Source organism: Lonchura striata, chromosome 1A (assembly GCF_050655825.1).
Source record: "Lonchura striata isolate lonStrDom1 chromosome 1A, ASM5065582v1, whole genome shotgun sequence".
NCBI classification, from domain to species: Eukaryota; Metazoa; Chordata; class Aves; order Passeriformes; family Estrildidae; genus Lonchura; species Lonchura striata.
Window position 1 is genome coordinate 60855989 of NC_140741.1, and position 24722 is coordinate 60880710.

At 36.1% G+C, this 24722-nt stretch overlaps 1 protein-coding gene across 38 annotated transcripts in view; it reads left to right on the forward strand.

Moving 5' to 3' along the window:
* The window catches only part of ATF7IP (activating transcription factor 7 interacting protein), a 78405-nt gene that overhangs the window by 39594 nt on the left and 14089 nt on the right, over positions 1-24722 (forward strand). For 17 of the 38 annotated variants that reach the window (XM_085569866.1, XM_085569873.1, XM_085569872.1 and 14 more), the window contains 9 exons: positions 1808-1894; positions 3910-4055; positions 5149-5286; positions 6381-6446; positions 6976-7049; positions 7544-7632; positions 8828-9466; positions 10945-11012; positions 22915-22993. In XM_085569866.1, the coding sequence (XP_085425992.1) occupies positions 1808-1894; positions 3910-4055; positions 5149-5286; positions 6381-6446; positions 6976-7049; positions 7544-7632; positions 8828-9466; positions 10945-11012; positions 22915-22993 (1386 nt within the window). Of the gene's footprint in view, positions 1-1807; positions 1895-3909; positions 4056-5148; positions 5287-6380; positions 6447-6975; positions 7050-7543; positions 7633-8827; positions 9467-10944; positions 11013-12415; positions 18342-22914; positions 22994-24722 lie in introns of those variants that run through there. The other 21 variants (XM_085569851.1, XM_085569844.1, XM_085569853.1 and 18 more) reach the window with 3 other exon arrangements.

The window sequence follows — 24722 nt, forward strand, 5'->3', positions numbered from 1 at the left end:
ACAATCTGACTGACTGAGAAAGAAACGTGGGAGGTGAGATTCATAGTGGTTGTCTACAAAGTGGTGCACATAAGTACAAAACTCATAACTTGATGAGAAAGTAGAACTGACCACTCAATAAAAATATTTCAGGATTATAGTAGGTGATTTTGAGGAAACATTGATAAAATGGCAGTTAAAGAAATCAAATGAAAAATTATTGGAATAAATTAGGAAACAGGAAAACTTTACTGTGATACATTAAGTTCATAGGAGGCTGACAAGGTTGCATTCATTGCTTCTGCTTGTCCAGCATCAGGATAAAGAGATTACATCTTAGCAGTGGAAACTAAGCTGACAACCACTTGTGAAATTTTTTTCTACTTAACTGGAGAGTTTAGCTGTGCATCATGTTTAAACCACTTTTAGTTAAATGAGTTGGATTTGTTCATGGTAATGAAAGTTAGTAAGGAAAGGACCTTCTCATCCCTGAAATTACTTGTCCTCTATGTAGAACTGAAAAAAAACTTAGCTTTGAAGCTTGTTTTAAACAAGACACATTCTAGGTATGTGTCTTTCCATTGAATATTTGTGTCTTTCAGCTGAATTTTAAAATCTCTGAATTATGGGAAAAGTTGTCTTGAATTTAGCAATTCTCCTTTAAATTCCTAGGTAAACGAGTCCTATTTTATTCATAGCAATTAAATGCATGAAGCTTATCTGTAAGTCTTGAAAAGCTAATTTATTACTTTAAAAGTAAATCAGATTTGGATTCAAGAATTTGTATTACAAATTTTATTTTTACATTAATAAGAAAAATTAAAATACCATAATGCCAGGTTATTGGGTTTTGACTACTTTTTCTGATTTATTAGGTAACTTGTTTTAAATAATTTAAATGTTCTTTGTAGTAGGAGGGAGACTTAATGTTAAAGAGAGCATCAAGCATACCTTTACAACCTGAACTTCCATTAAAAAACTTCTGTAATAACAGAATGAGTATAAGAAAATGAAGAAGTGTACAGATCAAGATGTGCATAACTGCTTACTTGCTCTCTTATATTCTGGATAGATTTTACTCTAATCTTAAAAGTAATAGTTATGTGTTGTAGCTAGCAAGCACAGAAACACATAATGGAAGCTTGTTTCATTCACATATGTATGAAATACATCATGGAACATATAATAAAAATTTTCAGGAAGTGCTACCATTTTTATCTTTGTGTGTTTGGTGGCTTCAGATTGTTCTTATTTTAAGCATTTCCTAAACTGAATATTTTTTAAAAGCTAGTCCTAAATTATGATACTTTGTATTAGCAAGAATCTTCAAATTAAAATTTATATTTGTTTATCTGAGTCTAGGCCTTTCCTTACATTAAGATTGTGGTTGAAATTGCCAATTGTAAATAGAGAAACATTAATATTTTAGCTTTTTGCTACTGAAATTTTTATGCTTTGTCCCTAAATGGAAAAGTAAGCTAAAATTTGTTGAGAACTTCAGCTGCATTAGAAATAACATCATTTTGTTTCAGAGGTAAACTGAAACATATTTCCCTCATAATTACAGTTCAGTAATTCTGGTTAAAATGTTAAGTAAATTCAAAAGTGAGTCTTAATATGTTGCATGATAGTTAAAATTTTTGTTTTGAGGGTATTCCCTTATTTTTTTTCATATCTGCATTCCCTATTTGTCATACTTATTTCCCTTGCCTTTCCTCACATGTTTTTTTCATGTGTTTTCTTAATTCATTAGTCAAAGTAGGTCTGTTACAAGACTTTTGTAGATCTGAGAAAGTGAGACGTGGATCTTTTTTTCTTCTGTTTGTAGAAGAGGTGGAGGGGGAGAGAAAAAAGGAGTGTGAAGATAAAGAAGGAGAAGAAGCCCACAAAGAAGAAGAGAAACAAATAGAAAAAAGTATGTAATGTTGAAACTGTTGTGTTTCACTGTGCTGTATGTGTTAGAAGCACAGAATCATTAGGTTTGGAATTTGATTATCGAGTCCATTGCCCCAGTTAAAAACCAGGTCAACTAGAAAGCGCTTTGCCCATAACTGTGTCCTGACAGGTTTTGAGTACTTCCACAGGTGAAGATTCCACAGATTTCCATGTTTTGATCCAAGTGTTTGATCACCCTCACAGTAAAAAGGTTTTTAAATGTTTGAGTGGAAATTCCTATATTTCAATTTACATCCTTTTCTCTTGTCCTATCACTGCTACTCAGAGTCTTGCTCTGTTCATTCTCCACCTGTCCGGTAATTCACACACATGATAAAATCTCTCCTCAATGGCCTTCTTCAATTGAACAATTCCAGCTCTTGACGAATGCACCTATCTCTAAAATGTCTTGGTGACCCTGCACTCTTACATACTGTACTCTCTCCAGTATGCTCACATATTTTTTTGTATTTAGAAACCCAGAACTAGACAAAAGACTCAAGGTTCAGACTCACATTCCCTGGTTAGAGGGGAACGAGTACCTCCCTCAGCCTGCTGTCAGTACTCATTCTCAGGCAGACAAGAATGTTGTTGGCCTTCTTTGCCAACAGGGCACATTGCTGGCCCATGTTCAACTTCATGTACATGGAGACCACCAGGGCCTTTTCTGAAAAGGTGTTTTTCAGCCAGTGAATTCCCAGCCTGTACTAATGAATGCATGGTTTTATTGCTCTCCAAGTGTAGCACTTGGGCATCTCCTTTTCATAGACTTCATGAGGTTCTTGATTGCCTATTTCTCCAGTTTGTCAGTGTGACTCCGAATGGCAGCATAACCACTTAGAAGTGTAGAAATCACTCCTTCCAGTTTTGTATCACCTGCACGTTGCTGCAGACACCTGCTTACCCCATTATCTAGGTCATGAATGAAGATGGTGGTGTTGGTGCCAGTAGCATGTGCTGGTGTGCATTACTGAGCTCCAGCTAGACTATGTGCCAATAATCATGGCTGCTGGAGCCCAACAGTTGAGCCAGTACAATTATCTATGTCATACATCAAGAATTTGAGGATGGTTAGGGTGTCAGAAGCATTATTAAAGAAGTTCTCCTCTCATCCACCAAGCCAGTGTTCTCACTGTAGAAGGCTATCAGGCTGATGATGGGTGATTTCCCCTTGATAAATCCATTCTGTTCCCCATCACCACCTTCTTGATAGGCGTTGGGATGATTTCTGTCTAGATTTACTTGCTCCATTGTGTTCCCAGGGATTGAGGTAAAACTGCTAATCCTGTAGTTCCTTGGGTCATTGTACATAATCTGAGGATTATTTAAAAGCAGATGTCCCTCTTGTCTTTGAGAACGTTCTGGACACAGTGCCAGGAGCTGGAGGAGTGAATGAGGTCTCTTTGGTTCTTTTATGCTTCATCATTTGTGATGAAAATTACCTTTATAAGCAAGTTCTGTTTTGAGCCTTTTGTTAGATTTTTACTTTCCATCTTAACCAAGAAGTGCAAAAAAAGTTGGAAAGTTTGAGGTACAAGTTAAATCTTCATGGCAGATAAATACAGTTAATTGCTGGCATAGTTAAATGAGATGTAGTTTTATTTGGCTGGAATTCTGAGAAGAGCATTCCTTTTTGGTAGAAAGTTTTATTTTGCTTCTCAGAAGCCATATTTCATTATAGGATGGTGCTAATAGGAGTAGGAGGAGCTGGAGGGAGGTTCTGGAGAGAGGAGTGGTGGTACTATAACCGTTTTGCATTTGGGCCAGCGACTGGGTGAATCACAAAGCAGAACTCACTAACAGGGCAGTAATGTACAGATACCAGAAGGACTAGTTTTGTACTTTGATGTCATCAAGCATATTTTTCCAAAGGCATTCCTGCTGGTTTAGCATGAAAAAGCTTAAACTGAGAACAACTTCATAGTAATTATGGCATTCTGAAGATACCTGTTTGTTTGGGAGTTTCCCACGAGCAGTTCTATCTAATTGTTCCAGGTGAAGCATCAAAAAGAAAGCGTTCCAAATCTGAGGACATGGACAATGTTCATTCTAAACATCGTCGGTACATGGGAGAAGATTATGAAGCAGAAGTCCAAGTCAAAATTACAGCCAGAAAGGATGTTGACCTAAAATTACAAAAGGTAAAACATAGCTGCAGATCAAAGAACATATACACACACCTGTCACTTGTGTTACCATCTTTGACTTAGGAGTCCTTCTGCACACACTCTGTGTCCCCAGACATTTTCTCTTTTTTGTAGTTGAACATTGGATGTAATTCAAATGACAAAGGTGCTTAATTTATATAAAGTTTTACATAGCCCTTCTTTTAAGAAGAGACCAAATACCATTTGAAAATTACGTTACAGGAGTTACATTTGAAATGTATAAAATACTTGAAGTCTCATGTGACTCTAGACTGAAAATGTTACTAAAGGATGTATTTCACCATGATGATTTATACATGATGCACTTTATTCTTTGCTTGGCTTTAAAAAAAAGGCAGTCTCCAAAGAAGAGTATAATCCACCTGGCATTTTGCAGATTTTTGTAGAGCTCTTAATAGCCTAATTGCACCATTGCTGTATAAGAAACCTATGGTCTTGAAGAAAATAAAATTGTGCTGTTCTTCTGTTAGTTCATTAGCTAGCATGTGTTTTAACTTCATTAATTTAGGATTAGGATGGCAAAAACTGAACCACATTAGTGGCTTATTTCTTTTCATTTCCTATGAAAACTTTTTACACTGCAGGAAGTATAGAAGGGAGAGAAACATTAAGTAACTTTTATCAAGTAAACTTTGTGAAAACCAGTCTTTTCTTCTTACATTTTTAGGTTCTGCAAAAAAGGCAACACTGAATTTTTGCTAGGAGAAAATATATCAAAGAAAAGTTTTTCTTGAATGTCTTAAGTTTCTGTTCTTTGAATGCCAACGTCCCTCTCAAAAATAGAAAATAAGAACAATTAACTTGTTTAAGCACTGCACTTTAAAATAATACCTTCTGTTGCTAAGGTTCTTTTTATATATAGTAAGATTTTATACCCTTATTATACTGCAAGGAAATTAATATGATGAATTAATGGCATACCATTTATATTTTCCAAAATTATATCAAAATTTAGCTGTGCAACCACATGCTTATCAATGACTGTAGATTCATTTGATTGATAAGGCACAACAGTTGTCCCCAAATTTTGGGATTGCATTTTTTTTTTAATATAACAATTTTGCAGATTATCCAGAGACTTTTAGAAGAAAAACTTACCGCTTTACAGTGTGCAGTATTTGATAAGACTCTGGCAGACTTGAAAACCCGAATGGAGAAAGTAGAATGCAACAAGAGGCATAAAACTGTGCTTACTGAAATGCAGGTGAGTGTGTTCAGCTCCATACTATGGTCAAATTGAAAAATAGCTTCCTCAATGTTAAGTCATAGGGTTCCTAGAGTTGCCAGTAAGGAAACCATTTTGACTCTGCAAGAGGAGGAGGTGGTGGGGGGAGCAGCAAATACTAATGTTACTTTTGAGTTGAAAAACTATTTTCCTACTCAGAATGAGGGAAGCAACCAATTAATCATACAGAAACCCCAAAGTGTGTTTTTCATCTGACAAACTGATTCATTATCTGTTAGTAGACTGCTTTTCCACTCTTCTGTTCCATTTAGACATTTTTTTTTAATGCAAGTATGAAAATATCTAAGGTCTTTAGGAAGCTGGAAATTTGCTTAAAATGGGAACACAGAGAAAGGAAAGGACAGTAGCACTGGACTTTGAACATCCTACATCACATGTTTCCTCGGAGTGTAAATAGTTGATGTTCTAGCAAGGAAACAAATAGCTAGTGTTGAATGAAGTATGCTTTCCTGCATTTTTTATAGAAAATATGTACTTAGTGGTCACATGAAGAATGTCACAAAAAAGAATTTTGAACTGACAAGACAATTAAAAGCTTATCTCATAACAAATTTGAACAATAAGGCCGTCTTACTTTTTTCATTAAAAGAAATACGGAGTTTGCCAGATCAGTTCCCACTGAACAACTCTTTCCTCTTGTTGCCACAGACATTTTATGTTGACCTTTTAAGTGCTTTTTAAGATGTTTTCAGTATACTTGTTTATCAGTGTCTTTACCCATCAACTAGAGTGTCAAATCAATAACATCATGTAAGACTTCCATTTATGTAGGTTTGTGTGAATGTGGCAGATGTATTCAGTTTCTGCAGTTGTGAATAGGAAGGAAAATAACTAAAACTTGTCTCTAAGATACCTTGACTGTGATGCATACGTTTGTCCTTCTGCTATAATAATGTTGAAAGTAACATAGTTGTACTGTATTTCAAGGAAGAATAATTTCCCTGATATGCAAATAGCCTTTGATTTGATAGTCAAAATTATTTTCGTTTATAAGATTTCTTTGATGGTTCTTGGGGATTTATGGTTTTGTTTGTTTTCATCTTCCTGTTTAGGCTAAAATTGCGAGATTGACAAAGCGGGTTGGAGCAGCTAAGGAGGACTTGAAGAAGAGACAGGAAGTAAGAGCTAGATTTGTTCGGGTCTGGGTTTTTTTTTCTGAGTTAGTCTAAACCTTATGTTGGAAAATAAAGAAAATTTATATTTAGAAAGATGTGACTTGTTTATTCAATGGCATTGACAAATCGGGTTTGTCTGGTATCGTTAAACAAGTCTTAACATTTGTTATGTAATTCTGAATTGTACAGAAGCTTCTTTAACAATGTTTAGTGTGAAAACACCTTAAACTGTATAGAACTGAGTCTAATTTACTTCAGTATGAAGAGTACAGGGTAAGTAAAAGTGCATCCCACTACCTTGATTCTGAGGGATGAGAGGGCGAAGAGGAAAGAGAGGATAAAGGAGAGGGAGGCAGTGGGACCAAGGAGATTTTGTGTAGTTGTAAAATAATGTCAAATTCTCCTGCAATGTTGACTTCAGGAAATGAATCTTTCACACAACAGTGAATGGATATGAAATAGAATGAAAGCATAAGTTTGCAAGATGATTTAGAGTTGTTTTGTTATGGCTTCTCTCTCTCATTCTGTGTAGAATGTGGCAAATGCACCTGTATCTCCAGGGAAAGCAGCACCCGACACTGCAAATGTAAACAATGCCACATATCGGTAAGCAAAGCACATCACTGACACAGTGTTAAATGTACAATAGGACACTTCAGATAATCTCTGTATTTCCTTTTTTTAAATTAAAGTGTTTTTCCTTCTCCTTCATTGATCTTCACTTGAAAAATTTAATTTCCTTTTACAGAAGTCATAAATTGACCAAATTGAACCCATTCTTGGTTAAATCTATTTAGCATTAATTTCAGTGTTTAAAATCATATACAATAGTGGAAGTTTAATTTTAAGAACAGGAAAATTCTCATGGTGCAAGACAAGCTTGGTACAAGAACTTGCAAATTTATAAATAATTCCATACTTCTTTTTCTTTGGGAAATATCCCAAGTTAATTTGCCTGAGAAGCAAAAAGTGTGTTTTGTAAAAAAATCTCAAAGAAAATAACAGCTGTAAACTTAGGGATTTTTTTGCCATTGTACTGTTCATAAATACACTTTATATGGCTTTTTGAGAGAAATGCCAACTCAAACTTTGTTCCTTAGAAATGCTGGCACAGTAAGGCAAATGCTGGAGTCAAAGAGGAATGTAGGAGAAAGCACACCAGCAACATTTCAAGCCCCTGTGAATCCAGGTGAGAAACTCCCTAGGGACTATAAATATATTTCTTTAAAATTTTGTTGCTTTCTATTAAAGAAGTAACTAGCCAAACAGAGCAAAACTCTGTTAAAAAAAAAAAAAAATGGATTTTACTCCTTTTTTATGACCTAAAAAAATAATTATTTTTATTTCTCTAGTGCGTTCTCAGTTTATATTTGTGTAGTATGCTTACCAGGTATGGGAAAAAATGTGTTGATTTGGCAAAGCAGAATTTGTGGTAAATTAGATGCTTCAGTAGAGGCTGTATGGCAATAAAACAGGCTGCCAAGAACTGAAACACATCTCAGGGCCCTTATTGTACTTGATCATAATAGGATGCTGATGACACCCTTCCCTCTACCTAATGAATATGGACATTGAGTGGGAAACTAAACAGCAATTTCTTCAATAAACCACATTTCTTAAAGAAGTCATGTTGAAAAATAGAATTTCTAGATTAAAATTTTATAGGGAATATAAACTCAAACTCACCATTAATTTATTCACTATAGTCTCACTGTCGTTGGTTGTAAAAATTAAAAGTCAATATCTTCTCTGACACATTAATACTTGGTTTTGGTAGAACCTTCTGGATAAAAGGTCTTACCTATACAAGGCAAGTTATTCATAACTGGCATAGTTTTTCTTTTCTTATGTTTTGTGAAGCATCAGTTGCTCTGCCATTTCTATAATGGGTTGTTAAAATGCTGTATTTTGTTTTCAGCAGTTAAATCCTGGAGCTTTCTTCAAGCCTGTGTCATAATTCTCTATATATCTTTTTCCTGACATTTCTTATAAGCAGAAATGCAGTATTGACTGTATCTTTAACCAGGCCATTGAACATGAGACTGTACAACAGAAAAACAGTACTTATAGCCTTTATTTGCAAAAAAGAAGTAATTATGCACTACTTCTTTCATAAAAGTATTTGGGTTGGAAGGGACCTTTAAAGGCCATCTAGTCCAACCCTGCCACCATGGGCCAGGCCATCTTTCACAAGATCAAGTTGCTCAAAGCTCTGTCCAGCCTGACAATGAACACTTAAAATGATAGGGCATTCACAGTCATTATGGACAACCAGTTCCAGTGACTCACTGCCCTCATCATAAATTGTTTCCATTTGTTGTGTTGCAGTAAAACTTCCCACTTGATTCAAGTGCTTAATTTTTTTATTATTTTTTTGTGTGTAGTGCCTGCTTCCAGTCTTGCTGCTTCTCCAGCAGTTGTCAGTGGACATCCTAAGCTTCAGACTCCAGTGTCCTCCACCAGCTCTTTGACAACAGCAGTGCTTCCCACAGCTAACACGGCTACAGTTGTAGGCACTAACCAAGTGCCCACTGGCAGCACTCAGTCAGTGTCTGTCTCATTGCAGTCTTTGCCTGTAATCCTGCATGTACCTGTGGCAGTGTCATCCCAGACTCAGCTTCTGCAAGGCCACACAGGGACTTTGGTCTCTAACCAGCCGTCAGGCAACGTGGAATTTATATCTGTACAAAACTCGTCTACAGTTGGTAGCCTTACCAAAACTACAGTGTCTTTGGCATCAACTAACACACCTAAACCAAATAACATCCCACATGTGCCCAGTCCTGGTATTCTGAGGAACTCTACAGCCAGTGCTGGGTCAATAGGCACAACATTGGCAGTACAGGCTGTTCCTACTACACATCCTGTTGCCCAGACCACAAGGACTTCTTTGCCCACAGTGGGTACTCCAGGACTTTATAATGCGACTGCCAGTCGAGCGCCCCTACAGATGAAGATTCCTCTCCCTGCATTTAGTAGTACAGCTCCTACTGAACCACCCACCATTGCAGCATCCAAGATCGGTAAGTTATGCTTGAATGTTGACACTGGCAGAGGAAGATAGTGGTCGCAGGGAAACATAAAACCGCACTCTCTAGAAAATTGTTTCTTAATGTTTTACAGAGGTGGTTCTTCTAGGTTGCGTTTCTGTTGAAATTTTCAATATAAAAATTATCTCTACAACAGATCTGTTTCAGACATTGTTGAAAGTAAACTCCCCTTGGAGTCAGCAGTGTGGCTCTGTAAGCTTTGTTTTGTTTAGAAATTCATTTATATAATTCCTAGCATGAAGTCAGAAACTCCTGTCATTAAGAACTTAGTATTTAATTTTAACACAGCCTCTCAGAATAATATGAACTACCTTTCTATGCAAAGGCATACTGAAAGTATAATTTTAACTTAATTTTCACAACACTTAAAAGTAAACAAAATGGTAGAAAAAAACAACTGAATGTGAACCTAGTTCCAAAGGAGTACACTTAAAATACTTAAATAAAGTGTCTAAATACAATAAGTGTTCAAGTAATAATAAGTAGATTAATTATTTAAAATAGTTTTTCTCAGTCTTTGGTCCTGCCCTGATGGTTGTCTGCACTTCTGATTTTACATACCTTGAAATTTTTTTATAAGAGGTCTTCCAGATTTGTAAGTGTTGAAGTTATAGCAAATGCCTCATTGGCCGAGTATAATGTTAGAAGGAACTCAAGCAGAACTTGACATCAGAACTAGTTTCATTTTGTTTTCCTGTATCTAAGTTACCTCTGCTAAAATACATGCTCTATAGAGTTAGACATTTATATTTTATAGTGACTCTTAGCTCTACAGCAAATAGAAGTGATGTAAGACAACATAAAAAGGGTTGTGACTGATGAGATACAGTGACAAAAGGAAGGACCTATGTGTCCACAGAATGTCTCATTTTATGCAGTTTCCATAGATTTACTTTATACCGTAGTAATTTCTCACCAGAATTGAACACTGATTTGGGCCAGCAGTGTTGCTGATAAGCTCTCATTAAAATTAAAAGGAATGAGTACAGAATTTGAATTTATATATTTGCATCAAATATTAAAGAAGCTTCTTAAATTCCTGGTTTAATGTTTGGTTGAGCTACAAAAGGTACTTAGTCTCCCTGCATCAGTTAAATATTTTGCAGTCTGTTTAAACATCCTTTTTTCAGTCATGCCTTTTTTTGTATGGAAATATTTAATAATTTTGTTATTTTTTAGTTGAATAGCTTATTAATATACATACAGAGGGAGGAGAGGTTGAAGTTATACTTTGTCCTCAGGCAAGGAAGTGCTCATAAGCTGCTTTTAGTATACTGTCAAACTTAAAAAGAAAGGAATGCATTAATCAAACTTGAATACTTAAAATTGAAAACTGGGGCCAGATATAAAATATGTCACATACTGAATGATTAGTGTGAAACAGATTTGAATATTGCCTTCAAATTAGTACTGATTAGATACTGCAAATGAACAATTTCTTGACCCCTCAGAAAACCAGACAAGCAGGCCGCCAACAGATACTTCGGCAAACAAGCGACCTGCTGAGGGAACAACACAGGTAGGCTGTTGATTTTCTGTATAAAATTCTAAAGTTACAATCCACAGGAGATTATTGATTATAATTAAACAATTTTAGTTTCTTTTGTGTCATCCTTTCTAATTTCTCTCAAGTTTATATTATTCTTCTTCTGATTCACTGTTACTTGCTGCGTGAGTTTCTGATAATTTTTTCAGAAGTTTTCTGATGGGATTTTTGTAGGTAGGCAAGTTGGTAAATCTTGAGCAGACTAAAAGTTGTCTGCTAAAACAGCTAGCATGCAAAGAAAAGACTTCCCAATCTTTGTCTGATAGGCTTTATATAGCTACAAATACATTATAAATTATTGCAGTACTCTCATTCCTACATTAATTCAGAAATTAAAATTTTAATTCTAATGTTTGATTCCCATATATCATGGGAGAAGAAAAAAGGAAAAGAAACCTTCTTTAGGAATAGCTACATCATGATAAAGGATAACTTGCAATACCTCTGGATTCCTTGTCTAAAATTTGTTGAACTTGCTTTGAAATTTAAAGTTTAAAATAAAGCTATTTAAAATGACTCATAAATAATTTACGTTCTGTCTATAGATATTTCACAAAGCACCTCATGCTATTAACCAGAACTCATGTTATTAAAAGGAATAAAATAAATTTCTTCTAGACAACACTTCCAAATTCTTTAGTGCCTCAAGGTACACGTAATCTAAATTGTATTTCAAAGCAAGAAGAAAATATACTGGACAATATTCTGGTTTTCACTTGCTGAAAGTAATCTTGCAAAGTTAGCCACTATTTTAGAGTATAAACTATGCCTCACTCTGTCTTTCCATTAAGATAAAGAAAGGTTGTTTGGAACTTCATTTTTCAAAGATACCTGTGGATTATAGCTGTTAAAACCCCTTGTCAGTACTTGGTATGTAGGAAATCCAGTACCATAATGGATGACAGTTTTAAGGTTTAATTTTCAGTATAAGATGCATATTTTGGAATTTTTCTTCAGTTAGAGCCTGAAACCTGTAAAAAAATTTGGAAAAAGAGATTGTGTATGAAAATGGTATTTAGCAGTGAAAGATGAGCTAGGAGGAGGGAGATAAAAGACATAGGATGTTTTCTGGTTTTCTGTCTTCTGTTGTGTAGTATATGTTCTAGGTTTGGTTTCCGTGAAATCAGTTAAAGCATGTGTAATGCCATGGTTAAAAAAGAAGGACGTGCTGCATTTTAATTGGCTAGTGAGGTATGGAATTGACATGCCATTCATTTGAAAAATCCAGTTAATGCCACCTGCTTTTTGTTACGTAAAATCCAAAATATTATGTATTACTCCACACTTCGCAGCTCTCAGATCATAAAGTAGTTCGCTGTGTGCCGTATACTTGTGGCATATTTGATGGTACAACTTTGATCAATTGTTTCGAAAAGCAGTTGAAACAGGAAGAGACTCCATCAGAAAATAAAGAAGCAGCACAGACGAATTTTAACTTCCCTGAGGATGTCCTCTTTGGCTTGGAGGAAGATGAAGAGGATGCTAAGAGCATCAAAAACACCCACAAGCAGACTGGCTGGGCAGCTAACCTATTAAAACAGTGGCTGGCCAAAAATGGCAAGGATCCTAGCTTTGAATTGGTCCCAGTAAGTGAACTCAATGATATCTTAAGAGAGTTTTATTACACAATAAGAAATCATGATGGAAATACCTACAGTGTGGCAAGCTACAAGTCAATGCGCGCTGGCTTAAACCGGCATCTCAAAATGCCACCTTATAATCGTCAGATATGCTTAATGAAGGACAAAGAGTTTGCCAGTGCAAACATGGTGTTCATGAGTGTGCTGAAGATGCTGCGCATGCAGGGAAAGGATGAGACTCACCACCATCCTCCTATAGCTGCTGAAGACTTGCGTAAGATTAAGCAATCTGGTGTGCTGGGTTTGCACAGTCCCCTGGCACTCGTCAACAAGGTGTGGTTTGATTTGCAGTTGCATTTTGCCAAGCGAGGGAGGGAAATTCTAAGAGATCTGGCTCCGGATGCATTTGTTGTTGAGAAGGACAAGAATGGACGTCGATATGCTATGTTTAGATATCCTGGCAAAGGCAAAAATGGAGAAGATCCTCAAAAAATGGGTAAAATGTATGATATGCCTGGGGACCCAAACTGTCCTGTATTTTCCTTGGAACTTTATTTGTCCAAGTTGCCTCCAGAACCCCCTGCCTTTTACCTGCACCCTCTAAAGCTAACGTCAGAGCAAATGCAAGAACAGCCTGTCTGGTACAAAAGAGAACCAATGGGTGTGAACTACCTGGGTACCATGATGCCCAGGATAAGTGTGGCAGCCAGGCTCTCTCAGCGGTACACCAATCATTCTCTCAGAACTACTACCATCCAGCTACTCTGTGAAGCAGGATTGGGGCCTAGGGAAATAATGGCAGTGACAGGCCATCGCTCCGAGTCTGCAATTAGGCACTACTGGGGATCTGCAGAGGTTCACTACAGGGCCTGGTCAGATATAATGGAAAATAATGCCCCCAGTTATCGATCTAGCAAGATCCCAAATGAAGCGATAAAAGAATCAGTATCTGGTGCATCCACCTCATCTGTAAAACATGCTGTTCTAGAACAAAACAAAATTTTATTCCCTACAAAATCTGTGGTGCCACCTGGCACTAACTCTGTGGCTTTAGTCCCTGAGGGACACCCAGCTATGAACTGCAAAAGCCCAGTCCTGTTGAACCACAGTTTGTCCAAAGTGTTTCTCCCCAACAGCATGACCAGTGGGAACCTAACTGCCAGTCCCCTTCAAGGCTGTTGTAGCAAACCTGTCTTTATAAAGCGTGTGATAAAACAAGAACCCATGACTTAATGGTTCTGTAATAGAACTGATTTTAGATTAATTGCTAAGATGGAAAAATTATCAGATTTGGCTTTTTACTTGGTCTACAAAGGAATTTCCTTATGGTCTAATTCAGCAAGAAATATCCTGTTCGCACTCAAGATGTGAGCTATGGAGCAGAAATTTAAACTGAGCAGTGCTTGGAGTTTGTGTGACTTTTTATGGCAGCTGGGATTCTTCCAAGTGGATGAGCAGTTATTTAAAAAACATTAAAGGGAGCTATTGATTTGCACTTAGCTGAAGATATGCTTTCTTCACTAAGAGTGTGGCTTTTATATTTTGTGAAGAGTGTTATTTATCATACCATTTTGTGACTGCTGGCACTAATGTAGCATCTTACAAATCAAATACTTGATTACTGAAGAGCACCAAGAAAGTAAAAGCTGAATGAAATAGACACAGATGCACTACAAATATATACGTGCACATGAAAACACCTGGAATTGCTTAACCGCTGTCACCCTCTGTTCAGATTGTTATCAGACCTACCAGAGGACCATGCCTTTGTTTCTTTTTTTTTTTTTAAGCCTCCTTCTAAATTGATTTTCTCTGTGAGCTGCAGATTGCATTGCAGGTCTTTCCTTTTCCTATTTAATATTTTTGGCTTAAGATTCCAGTCATGCTGTTCTCCAAGGGCACTATTGATACGTGTGGTATTAAAATTGGGATCTCTTTAGTTGTGCATGAAAAGGGGAAAACATTCTCAAAAGAGCTGAAAACAATTTCTTGCTTAAATGCCAGGTTAATAGTGTTTGTGTTGTCTCTGTGCCTAACTTGTGAGAGGGAGGGGTTTTTTTTTTTGTATTTCCTCTCATCAACCCCCCCCTTCATTACATGTTACATCATCTTTGTACTTTAGTCTTTACCAGTATATATAATTCACAAGAAGTACATCTTGTTCTTCCCCACTGAACTAAATATTATTTTTGGTTTTAACTTCTTCAGGTCAGTAAACTGGTCCTGTCATTATCTTTTCCCTGAAATTTTACAGGTTAGAAATTATCAGCATAGTGGATGTGAATAATTTTCATCATATATTCTGACAGGAGATCTTCCAGTAAATAAAAATAGAAAACTGGTTATAGAATTACAGATTATGGTTGGTTCACTTTGGAAGAAGAAACAGTGTAGCATTTAACTGTTTTGCATATATTAACAATTAAATAGAAATTGCTTTGTTCTTTTCAAATGTGTGTACACAGATGCATTTCACATGGTTTATCACACTAAGGACTTTATTTAAAGTGTTGATGTTGCTCAACAATAGACAAAATAGGGAAAAGTCCCATCTGAAATGACAAACTGACCATGATAAACTCTTAATTCTGTGGAGAACTTCCTTAATAGGATAGGCTTTCAAATTTTGAATGAGATTTATCACTCTGTTATAGTGTAAGTTGATATAGACACTACGATAGTTTGCACAGAGGACTTGATGCCTGAATTTTGGCGTTTTTATCTTGGCTGATATTTACCTTTGTGGCCTTGCATTGATTATTCATACTTCGTACATCAGTTTTCCAAAGTGTAAGACCAACACAGTGCTCCATTTGCTAATGGATTATGAGAAAGGTTTTAAAAGCTCTTTAGTGATCTTAAACTCATCTATGGTTGACATAGTTGATCAGATGTAATTGTTAATGAGAAATTACTTTTACACAGTTCTGCTTCCTTAGTAGGAACGTTAATTCATGACATAAACGACTAGAGGAAAGAAAGTATGGGTCACTTTGTCAGGCCTAAAGTAGATCAATTAGAGATGGTCAAGAAAGTGATCCTTTCTATGGCAAGAAGATAAATGAAAAATGAAAAAAACAAAGGGCAAACAGTTCTCAAAATATAGGAGAACTGTGCAGTAACTTATTCTAGGATCTTTTAGGGTAACGTATAATTTGAAATTTTAGGGATTCATAGAATTAGTAACTCAGCAAAACTGGCAAAATTAATCTCTAAGTTTAATCTAAATTTCCACCAGGATGGGTATGCATTACTGCCCCCCCTAAAAAAAAATGTTTCCATCATTGTCTCAGGTAGTTGCTTTTTCCAGCATATTGACATTGAACAGAAACAAGAAAAGTGTGTTGCCAGATGATTCTGTGTTCCCTCTTGCTGCATGCTGTGGTCATACTGACCACATGCCCTGCTCTGGTTCTAACTGCATCTGGGTGACTTAGTGCAACAGCAAATTGCTGATGACTTCATTCTTCAACACAAACCTAGCTGGTGATTAAAATAGAAAAAGGGACTCTCTTGGCCAGTCTTGGCATGTGTCTCATTCTTTCTGATGATCATTTGGCTTCTAACTTGATTTCCATTCTGCTGGCTTATAATTGAGTATTTTTGAATTCTCACTTGTTAAATTCTAATTCTGTTGGCACCAACTATACAGTGTCCTCTTACTACATTCAGTTTGAACCTGATACGTCAAAGCTACTGACTGCAGTAATAATACCTTGAACGAAATGCATGTTTTGCACTTTTGTAAGGTCAGTTTTGGCTGTGAGCACAGTGATACGGGGAGCCAAGTTTCAAGTCAGTGCTGTTCATAGCAGTACAGGTTATGTATGCTGTGTGAACATAATTAATTCTGTCACAATGGACATGAATTGTACTCCTCAGTTGCAGTATCAGCAGAGAACCTCAAAACAGCAGGATAACAGTTGTTTTTTTTTCCCCCCATTATTTTTCTCCTATAAGTGAACCTGTTTGGTGAACCAACAGGTTAAATATAGTTTGTTTGTCTAAACTTAGATTTATACTTTGGCTGCAAACTTAATGCAAAATCACCAATAATCATTTAAAAATCACTTTAAAAATCCAAATATAACAAATATTCTTTGAAAGAAGTTGATCTGCTATGATTCTTGAGTTTTCTAATTAGATCTTCTAAAATAAGACTGTTTAATTTCAGTTGCTGAAAAACCGCCTAAAAAGCAAACCAACCAACCAAAAACACCCAACCTGAAAAACTGCAAAAAAAAAACCCCAACACTTAGTCAACTAAATTGATATTGACTGCTATGTTATTGATTAAATTCCATTTTCTTTGATTTAGATGATCCTAAGAACAGTGGAGAATAACTGGTTCCTTATACTTATTTCCATAAATTTAGTTTTTTTGCATATAGCTTGCATAATTCAGATTTGATGCTAGTGTTGTGAATACAGAACTTGTTTTCCTGTTAAGTTTCGAAATCTCAGCTGTTACTTTAAGGGGTACTCTAATTACTTTTTGTTTTTATGAGGTTGACATGGTATCTTAAAGTATGTTAAATTTTCTTTGCTTATATGCACCTTCTCTATACCATGTGAAGAGCTCCACTGTTGAATACCTGAAGGCATTGGAAGGATGCTTTGAAATTGAATTTGTTCTTGTGGTTGTAGCCTAGTGCCTCTGGTTATCCTGAACTGAACTGCTTCTCAGTAGTTGCTAAAATTTTCAGTATGCAGCTTGGATGTACAATTTTCTTGTATGACTGTTTCTTCTTTTCAGCCTTTCTCTCTGCTTCTTGTTCCAAAAGGAGTGGCTGCAGAGATGTGGAAGGGAACATCTTACTACTTGTCTTAGTTTTTCATCTTCAGCTTTTTTCCTGTGTACACAGAAATTTAAGAGTTGTTATTTGGTCCCAGTCATTTTACCAATGGCCATCGCAGTGCCTCGGGTCCTTGAGATGCACTTCTGAAGACATGACAAGCACCTTTACTGCACTGAGGCAAATGTTATTGTTACAGAGGCAAAGGCATTTTTAATTATATAGCAAATCTTTAGAATGGTTTAAAAGTATTTTAGTATGAATCCCAGCTATAGATACAGGATTTATATATATTATATATAATATATAAATATATCTATGGTATACTGAGAGAATCTATGAAAGCAGTTTTATTACACTGTAACATAAAGTAACAGTGAACAAATCTTAACAGGGTTTGACGTGTTGAAAATGTCTGGCATAAGTCAATCTTGAAGAATTGTTTGCATTATATTTATTAAAACACCAGGTCAGATGAATAGTCCTTTTTTTCCTGTTCCCTACTTCATGTGCAACCTATCCTCTTAAGGAGTAAATCTATTTTTTAGTCTAAATTTCATCTGCATTTCATTTTACAGCTACTATTAGTTTATTAAATAAAAGTCCACTATTGTCCTACCCATTTCCCATTGTTTCTGACATACCTTGATTTCTTTGGTTGAACTACAGTTTCATTTAAACTATTTTACTGACTATTGGAAATTCATTTGATAAAACATTAAAGTATATTTATAACTCCTATCTCATTACTCTGCAATGTGTAACAAACTGTGAGTGTCTCTTAGAATATAATGTGAGCAAAGTGTATATGTCAGCTTAAAATTTATAAGCAGCTATTAATTCTATGTTGTTGAAGCATTATTTATGAATATGTTGCCTTGCATTTCATGGTTTTGTCACTCAAAATAAACATATATAGTTATATATGTAAAATAGGCTGCTTGACTTTTGTGTCTGACCCTGGGGTTATGTTCAGGCTGTTTAAAATGCCACTAGCTCTCATCTGTGAGTTGGAACCTTTGTCTAAGACTAATTAGAAAACTAAATTATAAAGTTGTTAGCAAGACATCATGTAGCTGAATTGGATGGCCATTTTATGGAACACAGTTAAAGTAAATCCATTTTCATGTGTCTTTTTAAGTGATTCTTTCCCTGCAACCGGTTCTGTGTTGCTTAAACTATCCCCAGCTACTGAGAGCAGTTTTTAATGAGTAAATATACTTGTATATTGTAGGCTCAGATTTGTCATTTGAGACCAAAAAATTTGGGAGAGATATTAAATCTTGCTGATTATGCCATTACTCCAGGCATGGATAACAGCTTTTAAAAGCTGCAGTAAACTAATCTGAAAAGTGTTATAAATATATTTACTGTTCAGTAAGATGGCCAACACTTGCTCTTTGCACCAAAGAAATGAGAATGTACCTAATATGTAGGGGTTACTGTAACTGGTTATTAATTTTTTCCATGCTTGCATTGCTTTTGTTCTGTAGGAAGTGTAGCACAGTACCAGCTAAGGGTAAGGGGAATGGAGCAGTCGTGAATGCAACACATAAAGTGTCTGTTAAAAGTATTTTTGAGTATTACACAAATATGCAATCACACACTATCAAAACATGTATTGCAACACTGTGAAATTTTGTTTGTGTGAACTTTGCTTGGTAAACTGCTTCCTTTATTACGTTATTTTCATTTTATCTTGGTAACAGAAGACAAATATGTTTGGTACCTGGTTGAGTAGATTATCATGACATCTTTGGAAGGCTGGAATAATTACTTCAATTTTGTGGGAGTTACTGCTTTGGAAAAAATAACGGTTGAGGAGTCATAAATCTGACACTGAAACAGTCTGGCTGAAATAATCTCCAAAATCTATAAAAAAATAATTTTCACAACTGCATAAACTGTGCTTGAAGGTTGTAATTTTGCGTATAGATTACTCAAAATGAAATATTGACCTTACTATGCATACAAACACGGTATTGCCACTCTCTCTACATGTATTCCATTCCCAAGACATATTTTTAGCATCACTCCCCATAATTTAAGATTTATTTTGCTATTATATAACGCCTTGGTGCGTCATGTTTTATTGTGGTGGTGTGATGGTTCATTAATTATCTGGCTTACAACCTCCAGATTTTTTCTAATTTGTTATAGTAGAAACTATTAATAAAATTGTCTGCACTGTGTCAGTGTGCCACATGTAATCTTCAGAATTTTGGTCTTTACTACCCTGAAATAATTTTTTCACTTTGCAATGTATTTTTTCATTGTTGCGGTTTTTCCCTTTAATTTTTTTCACTTTTACGCACTGAAATGTTCCTTTATGAAAAGCAGGTGGCATTACAATCAATAACCTTGTTAATCTCTTTGTGGTGAGCTGAGCTGTGGCGTTATATAATACCAAAACTTTTTAAATCGTGTACATCATATGTGAATAGAGAAGTGCATATTTAGAACTTTCTTCAAAATACCAAGTTGTCACTTTTGGTTTTTAATTTAGTCTAATACATGTGCATATTGTTGAGCTGTTCCATTTGAGTTTTAGAGGTTTCTTTCCCAGTTTTTTACAGTAGTTTGCCATTGGCCTAAATGTTCTGTGGTGTTTTAACTGTTTCTGTCGTGAATTTCACAATTGCTGTTATGGTGGGAGGTAACTTGCAATTCTCCAGAAGAAAGTCCTTCTCTTGGCCAGTTACACTATTCAAGGTTTTTTATTAAATGACCCTGGGCAGCCAACAGGAGCTATCCAGAAGCAGTTAGGCTCTTCCTGCAGCCCACCCTAGAAGCTGCAGATCTGCAGGGCAGCCTTTGAGCAGAGCTCTGTGGAACACTCCCTGTGGTTCTCAGAGACACATTCCAGCTACCCCTGAGAGATGTTATCAATACACAGCACACTATGAAGTCCCCAGCCTCCCCAGCTAGATTCCCCTACTTCACCAACCATGCATTTCCTTCAAATGAAATTTAGGGGTACTGGAGAATCTTAAGGTAACTTGAAAAACCAAAAAGGTTGAATATTGTGTTTTCTACCTAGAGGAGCACGGTGTAGGCAGGGTTTCCCCAAACAAAACAGACTGCTCATTATGCCTGTCATAAAGGTCAGGATTTTGACTATTTGCAGCATCCACCTACTCTCATAAGAAGGAAGAGGAGTATCCATTTCTATATCATTGTGCTGGCACACACAGTTTTCAGATATTTGTAGATATCTCAAATTTGAGATTTCATTTGAGAATGAAAAGGAAATCCAGGAAGAACTGGCAAGTGGGTGTTAGAGGACTGGTCCACACTACTTCCCCATGGTGAAATGAAGCATCTTCATGATCTGAGAGAGCAACTTTATGACCTTATCCCAGATGTTGGCTAAGTTGATTTAATAAGCCTGTTTAACCAACTCAGAATTTTGGCCTTCCAGACACATCAAAATAAAGAAATGCATGCTGTGATGCTTGCTGACTTGGAAATTCAAACAACTTTCTTAATTGGCACAGTCAAGTAGGACTTCAAAACAGTTAACTGTCATACAGAGTATTTTACTAAGGATTTTTATTTCCTTGCAGAAGAAATATTAAAAGGAAATTACTTCAGACTAATGTATTTTTTAGTGGGAAGAAATTAATAGCTTGATATTTGGTTTTCTTCTTTCTCTGGTTCCTTTTAAATCTCCCTCTCCATTTATCAGTTTGCTTTCTCCTCGCAGAGAGAGCTATGGTTCAAAATACACATTGTTGGCTGGGAAGATCATCCAGTTGGAATGAAGTTCCTCTTGACTTTATGCTAATGAATTTATCATTGATTATTTTAATGTGCCATTTTCTTAAGATTCAAGTGGTTAAATCAGCTCATTGTACTAAGAAACCTAAAGCTAGAAAGTATTTTAAATAGCAACCACTTAACAGAAGAATTCTGTGGTTAATAATTCTGAAATACATTTCTCTATGTATTGGAAAGATGAGTCCCTATAGAGTCCCTTCTATCACCTGTGAACATAAGTAGTTAGATATTTCGTACTTAAATTTGGTGTTGTATTTTATTAGCAGAATTTCATCAGAACTTAAGTAAAAAACATGGTAGCATCAGAACTTAAGTAAAAAAGAAATCAGGTTGTAATAATGGATAATAAAGAGAACTGTCATGTCAGGCACTCCAAATTCAGTGTCTGATAATTGAAGCAGCTTCTACTTGCATTTAGTACTCATACAACACATCTTTTTGCCTCTCCTCAGAGTCTTGCCTGTGTTAGGATTGCTTTTAGGACTTCCTTAAAGGCTTCGTTTTTCCCAAATGAAAGGTCATAGAGCAGATATTCTCAGTGCTTAGGCTTTGTGCATCTGTCACCATCTGACTGCACAGAAAAAATCTCTAATATTCCTAGGGTATATCATGTCAGCATTTGTACAAACTATGTGGGTCTGGAAACTTACACTTTTCTCCCATGTTAACTGCTCAGATGTTTTTGATAGTTATGGTGCCTTTGTAACTCTTTGTCCTAAGGAAACTTGCTGACTCTAATCTGTAAATCTGTAGCAGTTCAGTCCAACAATAAGTAATAATCTCTTCCACAAAAGAACAACAAAAAAAAGAAACCTCAACTACTTTTTGTAGCAAGATTAAGGAAGTAGAAACTCATATAATCATGATTGTTTCCTATAAAGTGTCTTTAAAATCACAGAAATATATCAGACTTCCCCCATACTTTTCTCATCACCTAAGGGAAAACATTAGTGATCTCTGCAGTCTGACCAGCCAAGGGACAGCAGTTGATCTAGAAGATAAATCTGGTTTGCTGGTCTTCTAGGGTTTTTTGTTAAAACATATAACCTGGGCAATAGCTTAAAAGATCTCTTTATGCTCTCTAAAGGGAAGATTAAAAGTAGGTTTGTATGTAGAATAATAAATCCTAAAATTTGTCATTATGGATGAGAATACAGTAATGAAATTACTGAATACAATTGGAGTTTACTGATGGCTTTTGATGTGTTTTGTAAGCATACAAGTTCCAGCGTAGCTTTCCCTTTTTCTTAATGTGAAGTCAGTGTCTTTATAAGTACAGAGGCAAATCTGTCTCAAGATAAGTCATGCATTGGTCCTGATGACTGCTCTGTCAGAAGGTTAGATCGCTGCAGAGGAAAGGACAGATTACAACCAGATGAAAATGTTAGGAGTCATAGTTGAAATATAATTTATAACAGCAAATTGTTATGCATTTACCTATAAAACAGCAATATGCTACTTACTCATCAGGGATTTTTACTCCTTACTTACAAAGCTGAAAATACTTTTAACACTTCTTACTGCAATACGGTCATTTGGTTACTGCCCATTTTTGGAGACCATGGGATATTCGTCTGATATTACCTTCTCTTGCTCATTTCATCAGTTCCTTTCTAATAAGTATCAATTCTGAGACCTCTCCTGAATGTTAGATGTGTCCCTTTTCCACCTGTGTTCCCTGGATTTGCTTTTGCAAAACAAAGGAGTTTTGTCTTTCAGAGCGGGAAGTTCACAGGAGGTGAATCAGGAGGTGTCATTGATCTTACACTTGATGAAGAGGATGACAGCTGCTCTCAAGGTAGGTGAAAAATATTTTTCTAGCTGCAGGGATAATTGAGCTACAAGTGTTATTTCAATCTGTGAATGGCAGGAAGGAAAAAGCTTCTGTTTCTGCTTAGTGTATTTTTGTTTTGGTGTTTCAGTTAGATAGGACTCTTGTTTAAAAAATTACGTTAGGTGTTAAAGAAAAGGAATTTTGCTTACAATCCTAAATATTTTTACTACTCTGTAGCAATACTATATAGCATTAGTGCTATCTGTGCTTAAGTAACTCAGCCTTGGGGAGTAATCTGAGATGCTTGTGTTCTTGATGATCTTTTCAAAAGCTCTTACAGATGTATTTACTTTTTCTGTTTACTGATTATAATTAAAGGCTTTTTAATACTACAGTTGATATTTAGGCATTAGAGTATTACAGCTTCTAATCTTTTGTTTAGCTAATACTTTGTGTGCAAGAGTTTAAAGACCAAATGCAAACTGTTGTTTGCTTTAGGACTATATGCCAAGAGCAGAGTAAATATAGTCCTGCTCTTACGTACTTTGGCAGTCTGGATGCACTTCATCATTTAAAAGAGCACATTTCTTTTTATATAAATCTTGTGTAAATGTAGGCCAGTCTAATTATAGTTAGCATTGGATTAGTGAAGAATGATAGTACTTCACAGAAGTAATGAGTCTCTACTTAAGACCATGTATTGTGCTGTCATTCCCATTGGGAAAAAAAAAAATCATATTCCTACTATTTGAGGTAAAATTTTCATTCTGTCTGGTCTCTAAATGCCTGTCCCTGTGCTGCATTCTGAAGTCCAGCCACCAGGAAGTTTATTTCATCTGGACAGCCTTGATAGTTATTTCTCTTGCTTGTGCATTCAAGTTCTACACAAACATTCTTAATAGTTTGACTTGCTTTGCATTTTTCTTACACAAATGTAGAAAATAATTTTGGCATGTGGCAGCATTTCTTTCAGTGAGAAAGAAATCATAGAGTTATAGAATGGTTTGGGTTGGAAAGGATCTTTAAGGTGATCTCATTCCAATTCCCCTGCCATGGGCAGGGACACTTCCCACTAGACCGTGTTGCTCAAAGCCCCATCCAGCCTGGCCTTGAACAATTCCATGTGATGTTATCACTGAAAAGGGAGGTGTGAGGTATACTAGTGTTAGGGAAGCATGATGCAATTCAGATAGCTGACTGTCTGCTTTTCTTATCAGTAGAGGATATGTGGTACGTAGTGAATTGAGTATGAGCCAACAGTGTGTTCTCATTTCAATTTAAGCATTCCCCCAAACTGGCACTGGTGGAACCACAGCTGAAATAGGTTGTCTAGTTTTGGCTCCCTTTTCTTCAAGCTCAGAAGAATTGTGGTAGCACTGGAGAGGCCCCCACTGATGGGATCAGGATGGTGAAGGCCAGACAAGATCAGACCAGGGTATGTTTGGCAAAGAGCTAAGCAAGAGACATTGTAAGGGCAGACTACAGCTCCTTGGAGGATAGTTACAAAAATGACAGAGCACAACCATCTTCAGCAGTCCCAACTGATACATTAAGGGGCTGTGGCCATGAACTACAAGAAGTTCAAGTTCAGCTTGAGGAGGAAAGAAGTCAGCATAGTGCTGCACAGAGGGATGGTAGAAACTGTCATCTTGAATGTTTTTGAGATTTAGTAGGGCAAAACCACAGATCATTTGAATATGTTGCTATTGACAGTCCAGCTTCAACAAGAAACTGGACAACGAGAGGTCCTTTT